A 17,100-nucleotide genomic window follows, 5' to 3' on the forward strand; every position below is an offset into this window, starting at 1 on the left:
TTATTTTGTTAGCTTTTTCTCCTTGTCCTTCACTTTCTCAATCTTCTTTTCCTGACAGCGGATCATTGAAGACATTGCTGAAAATAGCATTGAGAATAGATCACTTGAATGCTGTGTATTGCTAGATCACATTGAGCAGAAAACAACTCAAGCATCAGGTTTTGACACCTGCAGCTTATACAGCCAGCCAGCATATTACACAGGCAATGCTCTGTGTTTGCTGTGCCCTAAAGAAAACAAATGTGGCTTCCACTTTAGTAGGGTGATGTTTTAGTACACAAAATAGGCCTAATAATAAATGGATATTCCCTCAGCTTGGCTATACAGCTGTTTCATTTGGACCCAATGGCCCGAATTCATTACTGTAAGAAAGTAAATGGGGAAAACTCTATTGATTTCAAAGTTACTTTTTATGGATGTATTGAAATTGATTGAATTTTAAGTGACTCTGTGCCAATGTTTGTAAGGTGGCGTTTGTTCTAATGCACATATGAGGGGTTATTTTAGTTCTGTATCTTTTATACAGCTGAGGTATAATACGTTACTGTTACAGAAAACTTGCTGGTGTATCAAGTGGAAATTAAATTAGAGCAAATACTGAAGGGAGATATGACCATTTACACGAGCTGGCCCAAACTTTTCCCTGCTCGGTTTTTGTTTTATATAAATAATTTCATTAGAGTTTTATCAAACAAATTCCCATCATTCATGACTTTCACATAATTATATGATGAGTGGAAGCATTCATTTTCCAGGTCCATAAGCACAGAAGTGAAGGGGAAAGGGAAGATAATCAGAATATGGAGTAAGGAAAAAATGCTGATGACAAAAGGAATTTCAGCACCCAGTGGTCTGCAGTCACTGAAGTTGATAGGAGTTTAGCTGGTTTCAGTGCGAGTGGGAGCAGGATCAGGGCCTAATATGTCAGCTGTGATCAGTGGGCTGGCTGAGACTGCAGGATTTCCCTGTTTTAGAAAAAGGAATAACTGTGGAGGATCAGCTATGGTTGTGTGGTCACTGTTGGTAAACGGTGATTTTGTTTTTAAATGAAGACTTCTATAAACAGAATAGCTTTCAATTTCCCTGAAGGGTCAACAGCTCCATAAAAATCCCATTTAATTGGTTACAGCAGCACATTACTGCACCCCTCAACAGCTGCCATGTTTGAAAGATTTAGGATCTCAGAGCTCATTAGAGTTAAAGGGCTGAGTACAGTACATTGTGGAGTTAATCTGTTTATTCTCCTAGGAGCTGGATAATGTGGAAGTGGCTATTAGTAAATCAGACACATCTAAACTGACAGGAATGGACAACTGTGGCCAGAGCTATGGCATGTACCACAGAGAGACAGTGAAGACTCCAGTACATTTCAAAATAAATACCAGTGATTTCAATAGAATAAATTCCAGTACCTTGGTTTTTCATCTGTAACGTTTCCACCAGGTTTTGTAGGTTTTCCATCTTGTTCTGTAGCTTCCTGCATGTGCTCCCACTGGTTTCCACAGGCTGAGAAGCTATTGAGAAAATGATTAGTCACTATACTATTAGAGGTACAAAAATACATTATCAAACTAGTTGCTTTATATAGGAACCTTAAATTACACTTAGTTCTAAAATAAAGATTTCAAACAAATAGGATTACTTTGAATATCAAAGAGAAAATAAATGAGATGACAATGATTAACATCAGTTTTTGTAATGAATCATATTTCTATTTCAAGCAAGTCAAATTTTTTTAAATGCTATGTGGTTGTGTGAAGGGGGAAGGAGGAAAAAGTACTTTGTTAATAATACTTGTGCATAGAACTTTTCGTTAGTAGATCTCAGAGCTCTTTTCACAAGAGGTCAGTATTATCCCCATTTTATAGATGGGGAAACTGAGGCACAGAACTGAAGTGACCTGCCCAAAGTCATCTAAGAGGCCAATAGCAGATATGGGGACAGAAGCCAGGTCTTCTCAGTTCCTGTACAGTGTTCCATCCACTGGGCCACACTGCCTCTCTTTGACTGACTGAACACTGATGTTCAGAAATAGACTTGAAATGTAAGGATGTAACAGCAGTAAACAAATTAGTAGTTGGCTACTGTGGGATTCAGGTTGATCAGGAGGTGGACTATGGACTAGCCCAATTTAGCAGGTATAACAACACATGCAAATCAATGCTTTACAACTACACAATCATAGTCTGTTTCACTCTGCGGCTGTGGCACCGGGGTAAACCACTTCTGGTCAGGAGCTGCACCATTCAGACCTGCTGCTCATTCTAAAATGAGGAGGGAAAGGGACAGGTAGATGGGGGCGGGGCAGGCACACAGCTACATAGAAAAAGCATGGAATGTGGAACTTTTCATCTCTAGGTTACAGGTTTGAACTGAGCCAGGGCTGGCAGTGACTGAAAGTCATCCATGTCAGCTGGCTGGCTCACGGTCTGTGTGAAATAAATTGGTGGGTTATGTGCAATTGCAACTGCAGAGATGTCCACCCCACAAAATTCATCATTACACATGCAACTAATTACTTCCTGAGCAGAGAAGCTCCTTCAGGGTCAAGGCACATTGGTGGCGGAAGCTGGTGCGGTTCTGTGGATAAATGGACTTGCATTTGTCCGACTGGCCCCTGGCAATGAGTGTGGAAGTGTCGTGCTTATGTGCACCCGCCTCCTAGTTTTTAAATAAACATGCAAAGTCTTGCAGGGTTAGCCTACTAGTGTGTTTCGTTGCTGCAGAGCCAGTCAGCCCCCCAGCAGGAGCACAGCAATGTGAGCATTCAGCGCAAGGAGCATTCAGCATGGCTATTTTTGCTAGGGCTCCTTTGAAAACACAGAGGAAAAAGCCGGAGGATTGCCACATGTACAAGAGAAAAACAACTGAGTGGGAAGTGTATTGTCAGGCTCCTAGGGGGAACTACAAATAGAGTAAGAAGAAAATGTAATAACTAACATATAGCTGGGGATCACTCCAAAGAGTAGTTTCGATCTGTTTTTTCACTGATGGCCCATTTATTTAGAGACTTTTTGATACGAGATTAATAAAGCACTCCAGGCAACCTGAGCCATTGGCAGGTGGCTGGTACACTAGTGTTAAAATACACACCCTTCTACCAGTGTAGTGGTGGGATGAAAAGTTTGTTACTTTTACTGAAGATTTTACACATATATAAAAATGAGAGAGCGAGAGAGAGAGATGTGGTTACATCAGTATTTCCACTAGGCCTTGGTATTTCTCAATACTTACCATAGGAAATCCCCTGACTATTGTAAATACCGAGACTAGTTAACTGCACATTTTATTTAATCAGATAAGGCAACTGACAAGTTTCTGGTTTAACTAGTAGGAGGCTCCATGGTTGAACTACCTATGCTTTTCCAAACTAGTTAGGGTCATTTCTGGGCAGGTGGATTTAGCTCTGTTCTACAAGGCATTCGTTTGGCTAAATCCTGAAAGCCTTTTTCCTAAGTCCTTAGGTAGGCAAAATTCCCACTGACTTCAATGGGATTGTGAAGGGATGAATGTATCCTTATTGCCAGACGGTAGAGGGATTAAATCCCTTCATCACATAGGATAAAAGAACCTGCTTTGTCTCATAGCTTCCAGGCCTAGAGAAAAGAATCCTCCAGTTCTGGCCATTAAGATGTAGCCATAAAGGACCTAGCTAGACATCAGTTTTGGTGGTGGTTGATCTGTAAGGAGGCTATGTCCCTTTGGGATTTGCCTTGATGACAACTGATGATAAAGATGTGGAGATGTTTTGGGCTGGTTGGAAGATGCTGCGCTTTCTCCATGGACTAGGAAGAATAGAAAGGACTTGCAGTGAAGAGGAAGGTGAGGGTGGCTGGGTGGTGTTGGTGGCTTGAGGTCAGATGAGATGAACTGGTGGTCTCTTCTTGCCTTAAACTCTATGACTTTGACTTGGAACTGGTTGTCCTGCAACCAAGGAGTCAACATTTTTGTGTGTTTGCTCCTGATGAAAGAAGAATCATTTGCTTTTATCTCATTGCCAAAAGGGAGAACCAGGACTGCTTTCAAAAACAACCCCCCCACCCCCAAATAGCCCAACAACAACACACTTACCAAAGGAGACCCCTTCTTTTCCCCCCATCCCTGCAAGGAAGAGCTGTTTGCTTATCTCCTACTGAGGAAGGAATAGGACCGTCTACCTGCCACAACAGGAATTTGCCAAAACTGTTCACTGGCCGATGGAGAGAAGGAACGTGTTCATTTGAATTACCTTTTTGGTCATTTTTTTTCCCTCTTCAAGTGATCAGTGACTCCTTTCTTCCCAGGAATGTGGCAGCAAATTTCTTGTATGGAGTTTTTGGATTGGGTAATGACTTCACACTCTAGCCCTTCGTAAATTGTATATTGTTCTGACTTAATAAGGGAAGGTCGAGCCTTCCAGAATTTTTAATGCTGTACTTCATTTTCAAATACATTTATCTCCCTTTTTCTATGTTCTGCATTGTCAAGTACTAGTTTAGTTTTAGAAGCACTTTACAGTTTAATGTATATACAGCCAGAGTGGCATTTTTACAAGCACTCAATGTTGGTCTAACTCTGCTGCCATTGAAGTCAATGAGAGTTGACTTGAATGGTTAGGCCAACACTGAACACTTTTGAAAATCTCACCCTAATTGTTTTCTTTCAGTTTTGTTAATGTTCTGGTAACTTCTCATGCAGCTTTAATGGGATATAGTATTTTTCTTCACTTTCCATCCTAAACTGGTACATAGTGTTAAGCATAGTCACTGTTAAACAGCAGCTGTGATACATGTCAGAGTTTATACAATACAGGAGGAGAAATATGTCTTAATATGGATTGTCACAAGGTGGCCCTCCCTAAATGTGAAAGCATTTTGTCTTTTAAATGCATGCAATGTGAAGTGAGAAAATCAGTAATAACTGAGATGGATTTCAGTAAGGTGAGCAGGGTTGCAAACTCTAGAACACAGCTTTAAAATGGAACATCAAATACATTGGAACAAATGTGCATAATGGAATTATACTTACAAGAACTGGGAATGAAGGAGACATCTGTGTAAAAAGAAAAGGTCAACAATGTAATTTTGAGAATCACCCCTACTTTTATTGAGCGAAAGGGGAGGATTTAAATTGGGAGCGGATGTGGAGGGGGAAACTACGGCCCATGGGCCAGATCCGACCTGCCAGCCATTTTGAGCTGGCCCTTGAGTTCCTGCTGGGGAGATGGCTCTGGGGCTTGCCCTGCTGGGGCTGGCCCGCCCTCTGGCGGTCCAGCCGGGGAGCAGGGTCGGGGGCTGCTCCATGCGGCTCCCAGAAGCTGCGGAATGGTCGCCCTCTGGCTTCTACACGCTCCAATGGCCCCCTCAGGCGCTCCAATGGGAGCTGCAGGGGCGGTGCTTGCAGAGGGAGCAGTGTGCAGAACTGCCTGGCCATGCCTCCACGTAGGAGATGGAGAAGGGACATGCCGCTGCTTCTGGAAGCTGCTTGAGGTAAGCGCTGCTTGGCGCCTACACCCCTGAGCCTCTCCCCATGCCCCATCCCTCTGCCCCAGCCCTGATCCCCCTCCCACCCTTTGAACTCCTTGGTCCCAGCCCAGAGCACCTTCCTGCACCCCCAAACTCCTCATCCCCAGCCCCACACCAGAGCCCGCACCCCCAGCCGGAGCCCGCACCCCACTCCCCTGCCCTAGCTCGGAGCCCCCTTCCGCACCCTGAACTCCTAATTTCTGGCCCCACCCCGGAGCCCGCACCCCCAACCAGAGCCCTCACCCTCCACCCATACCCCAACTCCAATTTTCTGACATTCATGGCCCGCCATACAATTTTTATTCCCAGATGTGGCCCTTGGGCCAAAAAGTTTGACTACCCCTGATTTAAATAGTTAAATATTAAAAAGGCAAGTATGAAAATAAATGTATTTCTGAACATTTAAAAACGTTACCCTCATGGACTATATAACATAACATCTGTGTATGGTGGTGTAACTTCACTGGTCTCTGTAGAAATACAGTTGGGATGAATTTAGCCTATTGTTTGTAATTCACTACCGTAGTGATTAGGGGAGAGAAAAAACCCAGCAGAGTCCTCTTGATTGGAAGAAGGGGCCATACTTACTTTTCCGGGCAGTTGTAGCTTCTGGTGAGCTACTCTTCCTCAAAGATGGTCTATGGTCTGCTGAGGTACTAGGGACAGCCTTCAGGTCATCTAGCGGAGCAGTTAACAGTGAGTGCACTGGAGACCTATCTTTATATCTCTCCTCCTGGGAGAACTTCTTTGGGGAAGAGGCATAACGAGGAGCAGCAGTGAAGATGGATGGACTGGCTAGAAAATCGACAAAGTGCCATTTGAATAAGCGCTCATCTTCTACGCTTAATGTGAGTTCTGCTATGCAATCATTTCATAATTCTGTTCTCTTCATTGCATTTTTTAATTCTTCCCATTTTCCATCAGCAGTCAACATAGCAGCACCTACCCTCTATCTAAGAGAACAGAGGGTATAACTTCTTTGCAAGTCACATGCAGTATTGATGCATGGATTGTCAACTGGAAGATGGCTTGTACCTTTTCACTAGAAGAGTATGGCCACGTGTATTTCTGCTGACTACTTGTGTCTGGCACCCTTGGAGAACACCTGATTTTCAACAATTCAGACAGGAGTTTCAAGGTTGCTCACCAACCCAGTTCTTGCTTTACCTTCTACCTAGCTACTTAGGAGAAGGCTTAGAACAATATTTTCAACATTGGGTGCCCAAAATTTATATGGAGGCATCTAAATAAAAATGACCTGATTGTAAGAGGTGCCGAGTAACCCTTACTCCAAATGAAGTCAATGGGAGGTGCCATTACTCAGCACCTCTGAAAATCCGGTCCCTTATTTAGTTGCCTAAATATGGAATTAGAAGCCTAAATGTAGGCACCCAAGATTGAAAATGTTGCTTTGTAACTATGTAAGACCACTACTGTTAACAAATACCTTTTATGGAAATTTATTTTGTCAAGTGGAAGATATTCATGGAGAAAACCATAATAAACACAGTAATTTGCTGAAATCACTCTAAACTGGGAAAACAGCTAACTGGAAAGCCCTCCTCATCTTTTCAATTCTTAGTACATGTGCTGATGTCACTCTCAATAGAACTGACCTATTAACATGAAAATACACTTATTTCCTGCCTCTATACAATTCTGCTCTGTCCCAAGCCATGCCTACTTGAAACATGCATTCTTTAGTGCAGCCCGGGAAAACTCACCAGGGGGTGTGAAAGACAGGGTAACAGTTTGGTCCTCAAGATCCGAAACATGTAAAGTTAAAGGCTCCCTGCAAGCAAAACAAGGGCAAGACTAGCATTCTATTCTGAAAGTGCCAGGCTGAGATTTCGCTAGAGTAGCTAATGTCCACAATGAGAAAGTGAAGAGTTAGCAAGCATTCTAGAAGTTACATACACATACATGAAGGTAAATGGTGTATATAGGGTTCAAATGGGTTTACTTGGAAGAATGAAAGAACCATTATGGCCTTCTCATGCATTTAATTCTCATGCAATTTTTAGCATAATGTTAAAGCTAATGGTTCAGCCTCACACCTGGGTGTAGGTCAGTCCGTCACTGGGGAAAACTGTACAGGTGCAATGTGACCACAACCTCTCTCCCCACAGAGGAATGCTGGGGGGTGAGAAAGTGTAACCCAGCAGAGGGTGATGTTGGCTGGAGAGGAGGAGATGCTTACATTGCTGAGAGATGTCAAAATGTACCACATTTAGTGAGCTGCCCCATATAGATATTTACGTGCCCTCCATAAACATAATATCCGAGAGTCTCTACTGATGACTTGACTGCAACTTAAAGCTGCATGCCCCCAGCTATGTTAGTACCACAATTTGATTGCTTCAGGCTTGATTCAGTGTCAGCTGAGGTCAATTTAAGTTTTTTCCCACTGACTTCAGTGGGCTCTGAATCAGGCTCTTGTACAATATGGAGATTTCTGACTTTCGTATAGGTCCATATATTTAGAATACTGGGTGTAGTATGTTATATAAAAGGGTTAACATATATAATTGCAGTCAGTCCACAGAGCGGAAACAAAACAAATAGAATAGTAAGGAAAACACACCACACAAGCTCTACCAGGAGAGTAACCAGTGGCCCAAACCCTGAAGTCCTTGCTGAGGTTTTACTCCAGTCTTAATTCCCAGGGAGAGTTTTGCCTGCATAAGGATGGAGTAAAGACTAAGGTGCTGATCTTGCAGCGGGTTCCATGTGGACTGACTTCTGTGCCCAGGCGGGCCCTGCCGAAGTCAGTGTAGCACCAGGCAAAGATAGGGGTCAGTCTACAATGGAGCTTCATTAGATTGGATGGAGCTTTGCCTGGATACAGGGAGTCTGTCCACACAAAACAAATTGCAGCAGCAGGGTCTTACTGCGGACTTTAGGGTTAAACCCAGTCAGAAATACAATTGCCAGAGCTGTGCAGTAATCTTGCTGTAGAATTCACACTGTAAGTGGGGAGGATTGCACAGAGGCTAAATGAGTATAACTCCAGCATAGTGACATAAACAGGTGATGATGCTAACACAACAAAACATTGACATGAAAAGCTTATTTCAACGTTTATGCACCAGCTACTTCAGTGCTTTGGATATTGGCAGCATTTGAGTGGTAATCCTTTTCCATTTAACAGTGCTACTGTATAAATAGTACATGCAATAGTTGTTTTAATTAGGGCATACATTTTATGAAATGACAACGTAACAACACTGGTAGTTGTTCCATACATATGTCATAATGTTCTATGTAAGCAGTAATGACAAGCATTCTGTTTAAGATAAATTTACTATACACAGTGGGCTACATGCATTCCTGGTGTAACAGTCATAGATTTACTCCTGGCTGTCTGTGGCACAGTGTATTTGATATAGAACTGTTCAGGTTCACATCTAGGTATGCTTTCCTGCTTTTGAGTTTTCCTTGTTTGAGGACTCTTATCTTACTAATAATAAGGCAGGTAGCATGCTATGAGACAGTGAGATCAACATGCATGCTCTGATGTTGTGGTTACATGAAGTATAGATATGTAGCAATTCAGCTGCAATACACCCATTAAAAACAACAAAGTGGCTGTTTTTTTTGTACTCGTGCATATTTATATTCATCTATCATTTTATCAAATAATAACCTACTGCTAATTATTTTCTCTTGACCTTTTGACAAAGACTGGTTATTTTATGGCAGCAAAAAAGGAAAAATTGAGGAAAAACTACCGCTTTGTCACAGAAAATAGATTGATGAATCTGGCTGGAAGGCTTTAAAAGATAAAAACATAGCCTATAAACCAGCACTGAGATTTTTAATTCAGTAGCAATGCATGGTGAATACTAGAACAGAGAAAGCAGATGATTGCATCAGTCATTTCATAGGATGATTCAGTGTATAGATTGAGAACTGATTTACTGTATTACTATTGTCAACTGAAAAATAAGGGGTTTGTTTTGCAAATGGTGTGGCAAGAAGGACTGGTACATGCCTTCCAACCAGTGTCTGGAAAACTAGATAAGATAACCTTGCTTTCTGATATTATTATCCTAGTGTTTTATTTGAAAGGAAAGTTCCTTTATTGTTTTTTCTCTCGACTATGATTTAGGGCTAGATTCCAGTGTCCTAAGTCATGCTGAATAGTACCTTACTCTGCAAACAGTCCCATTTTAAATCAACAGGACCACTTGTTGAGTAAGGTGTCACCTAACATGAGGAGGGGTATCAGAATCTGGCTCTAAATGGATTTCTGGAAATATGAAATTGGTTCATGATTTCTGGATTCCCCTGGTTTTCTGGCTTTCTGTGTCTTGGTGCTAACATACTAATACTCTGATCTTCAGAGATGCAGAGCTCCTGCTGATTTAAATGGGATTTGTAGCATATCTGAAATTCAGGTCATTAGTACCTGGCATTTTAAGTCTACAACAAGCACTTTTGGGGCCTATTTCTGAAGCAGAATCACCATGAGGAGCCACTAGTCCACACTAACAACAATCATTTAAATATCATTGCAGCAACTTCATAATGCCACACAGGTTTTAATGGAACTAATTTATTCCTGGTGTGGTGGCACTGATTTCAGTGGGGTTGAACCAGGTGTAAATCAGCACTCATTTGGCCTGATCATATTTGTTACGCTCTTTCTAAGAAGCATCCTGACAGTGCTTCACATATAATACAGCATTGAAAAGCACAGGAATAACTCAATTTAACAAATCCTTCCCATCCTAGAAAATAAATAACAAAGATATAGTGATATCAACATGCATGCTCTAATTGTGTTGGGGTGACACACAGGGAACTCAGTTAGGTGACATCACTTCTCACCTGCTGAAAGTATCCTGCCCCAAGCCGCCTTCAGGAGCGGAGTCCCTCACGGCAGTATCTCTGTATGAAAAGACATAGGCCAGTTAGAATCCCTTGAAGCATTACCATCAGGACTGCTAGATTTCCCAGGATTCCCAAGATGCAGCAGTACACATCCTGATATGAAGAAAAAATTGCTAATGTTATATGCATTCATCAAGACGTTTACACATTATAACGGAAGTTGGGGGACTGTCACAGGTTGGCTGCCCTTTGTGGCTCAGTCTACACTGCCGCTGGGATGAGCTTCCCAATGGGGATAGACAGACAAGCTAGCTCCGCTCGAGCTAGCATGCTAAAAACAGCAGTGTGGCCACTGCAGCATGGACAGCAGCTCAAGGTAGGCACCCAAGTCCAAACCTACCGGACCTTCTGGACCCATACTTGGGTAGATAGCCCAAACCATCACCTGTGTCACCCTGGCCACGCTGCCATTTTTAGTATGCTAGTTTGAGCTGCACTTCCACATCTACCCATCCGTAGCATGCTCCTTACTGCAGTGTAGACATACCCTTAAGTGGGGGTTGGGCTCAACTATGCCAGTGACCTAGCAGCTGTCTGTGAGCTGGTCCTGATTTGGCAACTTAATTATACTAGTGGCCCCAGCTGTGAAAGAGTCAGGAAGAGACTAGATAGGGAGGAAGGAGAACTCAGTTAGGGAGGACCTAGGACAGAGGTGGTAGGAAGTACCCACTGCCTGGGAGGAGTCAGGGGAAGCAGACTGAAGAAGGCAGCAGGGACAGAATTAATCCCTGTGGTGGGGCCTAGAAAAGGGACAAGGTACAGAGAGGCAGTCCTGGAGGCGATTGGCGTTCTGGCAGAGCAAACAGGCACTGGGAGGACCTAGGGAGAAGCCAGAGGCCTGGGAACCAGCAGAGAGGCTGTGTTAAGCACAGGCCACAGGGAAGCAGCACCAGGGGCTTTGAGGTTGGAAGTGCCCCAGGGAAACTGGCGGGTAGGGTTAGCTCAGTGGTTTGAGGATTACCCTACTAAACCCAAGATTGTGAGTTCAATCCTTGAGGGAGCCATTTAGGGATCTGGGGCAAAAATTGGGGATTGGCCCTGCTTTGAGCAGGAGGTGGGACTAGATGACCTCCTGAGGTCCCTTCCAATCCTGATATTCTATGAAACAGCTGCCCATCGGAAGAAGCAGACCTAGCTGTTTAATACAGGGTCCCTGGGCTGGAGCCCACCTTCAAGACCTGAGGAAGAGGTGTGCAACTCCAACATAAAGACTACTGAGCCCAGGCTGAGGACTGAGCCTAAAGCGTGGGATGAGGAATAGCCCAAGTGAGGGCAGAAATATCTCTGATGTTGGGACATTTTTGGACTTTAGTTGTACTTCTGTCATCCTGGAAGGGGTCTGGACTAGAAAGGACTCAGAGAGCTGACTCACTGACAGAATCAGGGCACTGCAGGGCCAAAGCGGTGACCAACGGGGGCACAAGAGGTGAAGACCCCGCAGGGCCTTGACCTGATGCCAGAGGTGCTATGGTGGTGAGTTCAACTGCTCACAGGCCCCCTTAACATTTCCTCTTTTTACCTCTCAGGGCTTGGTGGGTGTATTGTGACAGAGTATGGAACCCACTGTCCTTCCCACCTTCAGCAAGCTTACAGCACAGGCTTGTTTTTCACCATAGCTGCTTTGGAAACTATTAATAGGTTCCATCCAGGAACTTGGTATTTCCCAGCGCTTCCTTCCCTGGCTACAGCCTCACAAATCTGCCTGCAGCCCAGGCTTTCCACGGGGAATGGGGGCATGCGGCGTCTGGGCCCTCTGTGCCAGGGCAGGGCACAGCCCAGAGAGCATGCATGGAAAGATACTATGCAGTGGAATCTACTGTATTAAACTCCTATTTCATCCAATGATATCCAATAACTCCCATGGATCACAACTCCCATAGTATGAATTCCTGCCTTTTCCCAATCTGGTCTCACTTATCAGCCACTGTAAAGTTCTTATTGCACAGAAGTGTTAGGTTAGATTGTGGACCACGCATCTGGGTCAATTTCCAGAACCTACCAAGGACACGGATTGATTTAAAGTGTCAGGTTTGGGAGGTTTCTTGGCTGTGACCTAGAGAAGCAAAATGTTGATTAAATTTTGGAGCTTCACAGAAACACTCCCTTTCCATCACCAGCCTGGCTACCATGATTGCATCCAGGCCGAAAGCCCATTCTATCAGGTATTTTACTCATAAAGCACCACCTCTTCTCCATCAAGGCACTGGAGGAGAAAACTATCCACATAAATAAACGCTTTACTGCAATCCAAATCTTCAAAAAGTCAGTTCTATCCCAGCTGGAGAGAAGCATATTGTTCCATCTGTCCATATGCCCTTTTTCTTTCTTTTAGCAAAAGATCTGTATTCAATTAATGTAACTTCCCTAAAAAAAGGAGCCATGTTCACTCCCAGGGATTTCTGTAACGTCCTGAGGATGACACCTTCAGATTCTTTATTGGGGTTTGAAACAAGCAAAAAAGAGATTGCCCTTGGCTAATCCTTACCAGGCTTTGCACTGAGCCTGGAGCGTATTGGAAAAGAGTTTTGGGGTTTAATCAGGATTGTATGAATACCTATGAGGTGCAGACCTGATCAACAGAGCTCACAGATATGTGCCACACTAATGTATCTCAGTGCTTTGATATTAAAAGAACTTCCAGTCACCTGGAACACAATACCAGGGATTTTCTTCACTATCTTTAAACCTATCTTGCTAATCAACTCTACTGCCCATTGTTTCCCAAAAGCTAGTCCCTCTGGTTTTACTGCATTCAGGGATTCCCAGGCCAGAAGAGACCTCTGTGAACCTCTAGGTAAAATACAGGCCACAGTCTTTGCCAAAATAATTTCTAGAACATATCTTTTAAAAAACATCCAATCTTGAGTTTAAAATTGTCAGTAATAGAGAATTCACCATGACCCTTGGTAAATTGTTCCAATGGTTAATTACTCTCATAATTAAACATTTACACCTTATTTCTAGTCTGAATTTGTCTAGCTTCAGCTTCCAGCCATTGGATCCTATTGTACCTTTCTCTGCTAGATTGAAAAGCCCATTATTAAATATTTATTCCCCATGTAGGTACTAAATTAAGTCACCCCTTAACCTTCTCTTTGTTAAGCTAAATAGATTGAGTTCCTTGAGTCTATCACTATAAGGCATGTCTAAGCCTTTAATGATTCTTTTGGCTCTTTTCTGAACCCTCTCCAATTTATCAACATCCTTCTTGAACTGTGGGCACCAGAACTTGACACAGCATTCCAGCAGTGGTTGGACCTGTGCCATACACAGAAGTATACTTTAGCTGTATTAAAACACACATTGTTTGTGCTGTTTTCCAAGCGATCCAGATCACTGTGAATCAGTGCCCTGTATTCTTCATTATTTATCACTCCTCCAATTTTTGTTTCATTGCAAAATTTATCAGTGATGATTTTTATGTTTTCTTCCAGGTCATTGATAAAAACGTTAAATACCATAGGGCCAAGAATTGATCCCTCTGAGACCCCACAGGAAACACACCTGCTTGATGACAATTCCCCATTTACAGTTACATTCTGAGACCTATCAGTTATCCAGTTTAATACATTTAATGTATGCCATGTTAATCTTATATGGTTCTGTTTTTTTACTAAAACTATAATGTGGTACCAAGTCAAACATCTTAGAGAAGTCTATGAGGTTAACACTATTACCTTTATCAACCAATTTATATTCTCATAAATAAATCAAGCTAGTCTGACAGGTTCTATTTTCTATAAAACCATATTCATTGGCATAAATTACATTACGCTCTCATTTTTTTGAGTCCCATGTCAGCCATTCCATTATCTTGCCCAGGATTGATGTCAGGCTAACAAGCCTATAATTACCTGGGTCATCCCATTTACCCTTTTTAAAAATTGGCACAACATTAGCTTTCCTCTAGTCTTCTGGAACTTCCTCATTGTTCCAAGACTTATTGAAAATCAATATGTATGGTTCAGTGAGCTTAACAGCCAGCTCTTTTAAACTTCTTGGAAGCAAGTTATCTGGACCTGCTGATGTAAAAATGTTTAGTGTTAGTAGCTTCTATTTAACATCCTCCAGAGAAACAAGTAGACTAATTCCCGGATTATTGGTCAAAGTCTGGGACATTCTCGGTCAAATGACAATGTTTCTTACTTGCTGTATATATCCTGTCGCAAGCTGCATGTAACAGCAGGTTCTCTACTTGCAGCATCCCTGTATGGGGGAAAATGTACCACAGTTAACAATATCAAGAAAAGCACTACTTTGAGGATTGGCAGATATAGTCATTTTCTGAGGGATAATCAGTTCTGGAAAAGATTCTCCAGTCCTCATGTCAACTCACATGGGGAACACAGTATCACAAAGGAGAGAGAAAATGGTGAACAAATCTTTCCAAAGAAACTGTTCCTTACAAAATGTCAAAGATTCACTGGTCCTTTTGCTAGACATTGAAAACCATTTCTTGAACTCATGGCTGAATTAGCAACAAAGAAAACAATGGCTTATCTCACTTCCACTATAAAAATATAACACAGACACTCATTATAAGCCAGACATTGGCAATTCAGCACTGTTGATTGCCCTGTGTTCTGAAACATTCTTCTCTTATGATTAAGGCCCTGTCAAATTCACGGCCATGAAAAACACATCATGGACCGTGAAATCTGGTCGTCCCCCCCGGTGAAATCTCGTCTTCTAATGATTCTACCCTATACTATACAGATTTCAGGGGGGAGACCAACGTTTCTCAAACTGGGGGTTCTGACCCAAAAGGGAGTTGCTGGGGGGGTCGCTGTATTGTCACCCTTTCTTCTACACTGACTTCAGAGTTGGGCGGGCAGAGAGCAGCAGCTGTTGGCCAGGTGCCCAGCTACCAAGGCAGCGCCCCGCCAGCAGCAGCACAAAAGTAAGGGTGGCAACACCATAGCATGCCATCATTACTTCTGCGCTGGTGCTGGTGCTGGTAGTGACTCTGCCTTTAGAGCTGGGCCCCCGGCCAGCAGCCGCCGCTGCCCCGCTCTGAAAGCGGCACCGCTGTCAGCAGCAGCACAGAAGTAAGGGTAGCAGTACTGCCCCCCGCATAATAACCTTGCAACTCCCCCACCCCCACCCAACTCCTTTTTGGCTCAAGACCCCTACAATTACAACACTGTGAAATTTCAGATTTAATGCTTGATGCTGACGACGCTGATTTCTGGTTCAATAAAAAACAGCTGCTCTACCCAAACAGTAAAAAAGCGTGAGAATGGGATGTTTGGCATATGAGACTGATCTGACAAAGCCCCAGTTTTACATACAATGGGAGAAAAATAATTCTTGAAATAAGGAATATATTCTAATGCAAAATCATGAATGATGATCATCTTTACAAACTCTCTCTATTTCTGGATCCAGAGCATCAGGCTTTTACAAGTGATGCTGGTTTTGATTTTTTGTTTAACGTGATCTATGAAGTCATGGTAGTATGTTAAGAGAAACCACTCGCCTGTCTCCCACATGACAGGATACTTCCATAATACAGAAGAAGGGAGTTCACAAATGATCATAAAATCTGAAATGCTTACATGAAAAGTAAATAAACAAGACATCACTGGGCTGCAAATGATGCAGTCATTTTCTAGTTCCACTACCATCATAGCCATATATCATCCTTAGCCTGTGATGTGGATTCATTAGACCATGGCGCAGATACCTTGCCTATCTTTTTAATTTGGGTCACCATTCTCCTTCTGCACTCTTATAAGCAACCACTTATAAGCAACCACTCCAGCAGCTTTTGAATAAGGGCTGTTGCATGAGCAATATGGCTAATTTCTCTGGATACCTTGAGTTCACTTCTAAACCCAGGTTTCCTGTACAACAGCATCCTGCACTGCCCCCAAAGCACTTGAGTGGCCAGATTTTCGTTTCAGAAGGCTATATATATCCAGAGTAATTTACACTTTTCTTACATTGTGTTTCTCAAGGTGGCTAAAGATAACTCTCTCCTGCCATCGCTGTCATTCTTACTGAGAACCATGGAGGGGATCTCATCAATCGTATTTCTTAATTCCTGGAGAAGCCGCTTTAAATCTCGCAGTGGGTCCTCCTTCACAATGGCTGGCTTGGGTGACATCTGAATTAAATATTCATTTATAAAATAAATGTTTAAAATGGCATTTTGCTGTCCAGAACCTATATATATCCAGCTAAAGACAGACATTTCTTTTTTGTTCTCAATTATTAGACTTTTAAACTCTATTTTAGAGGAAGCTATCTAGAGGTTTGATCATGAAAATTTGATAATTATCAAAATACTTTATAAGAGGTGACTATACTATGTAAGTTAATAAGCTGTCTCTCAGAATATTGTAAAGAAAATCATAACATGTTTATATACACAGTACTGGATGTAGATGTAAATTTTTATATACATACACAAATACTATGTTCAAAAAACATTATTAAGGTTGCAAAGTTAAGCACTCAAAAGTTAGGAAATGCAACCTTAATTCAGCCCCCTGATGCATATGCATTGTAAAGCAGACTTTAATGACATGATCACAAACTATATTTTCCACAGAACCTCCATCTCATTCAGTGTACATGATGCACAGTCCTCACTTAATGAAAATTAAGTTACATTCAATATTTATTAATTTTTATTAAATTCAATATTTTGTTTTCTCCTGATTGTTCAATGGGTGGCCCTAGGCCTTATTTAGTA

The 17,100-nt window shown here is 42.4% G+C and overlaps 1 protein-coding gene across 1 annotated transcript in view; it reads right to left on the reverse strand.

The window, feature by feature from the left end:
- The window catches only part of CCDC158 (coiled-coil domain containing 158), a 58,709-nt gene continuing 41,609 nt past the window's right edge, over positions 1 to 17,100 (reverse strand). The window contains exons 18-25 of the mRNA XM_077814351.1: positions 16,346 to 16,509; positions 14,547 to 14,606; positions 10,338 to 10,397; positions 7,229 to 7,296; positions 6,093 to 6,299; positions 5,008 to 5,031; positions 1,413 to 1,514; positions 1 to 77 (exon numbers count right to left, since the gene is read on the reverse strand). Of these exons, the coding sequence (XP_077670477.1) occupies positions 1 to 77; positions 1,413 to 1,514; positions 5,008 to 5,031; positions 6,093 to 6,299; positions 7,229 to 7,296; positions 10,338 to 10,397; positions 14,547 to 14,606; positions 16,346 to 16,509 (762 nt within the window). The remainder of the gene's footprint in view (positions 78 to 1,412; positions 1,515 to 5,007; positions 5,032 to 6,092; positions 6,300 to 7,228; positions 7,297 to 10,337; positions 10,398 to 14,546; positions 14,607 to 16,345; positions 16,510 to 17,100) is intronic.

This window comes from Eretmochelys imbricata, chromosome 4 (genome assembly GCF_965152235.1).
Source record: "Eretmochelys imbricata isolate rEreImb1 chromosome 4, rEreImb1.hap1, whole genome shotgun sequence".
Lineage (NCBI taxonomy): Eukaryota > Metazoa > Chordata > Testudines > Cheloniidae > Eretmochelys > Eretmochelys imbricata.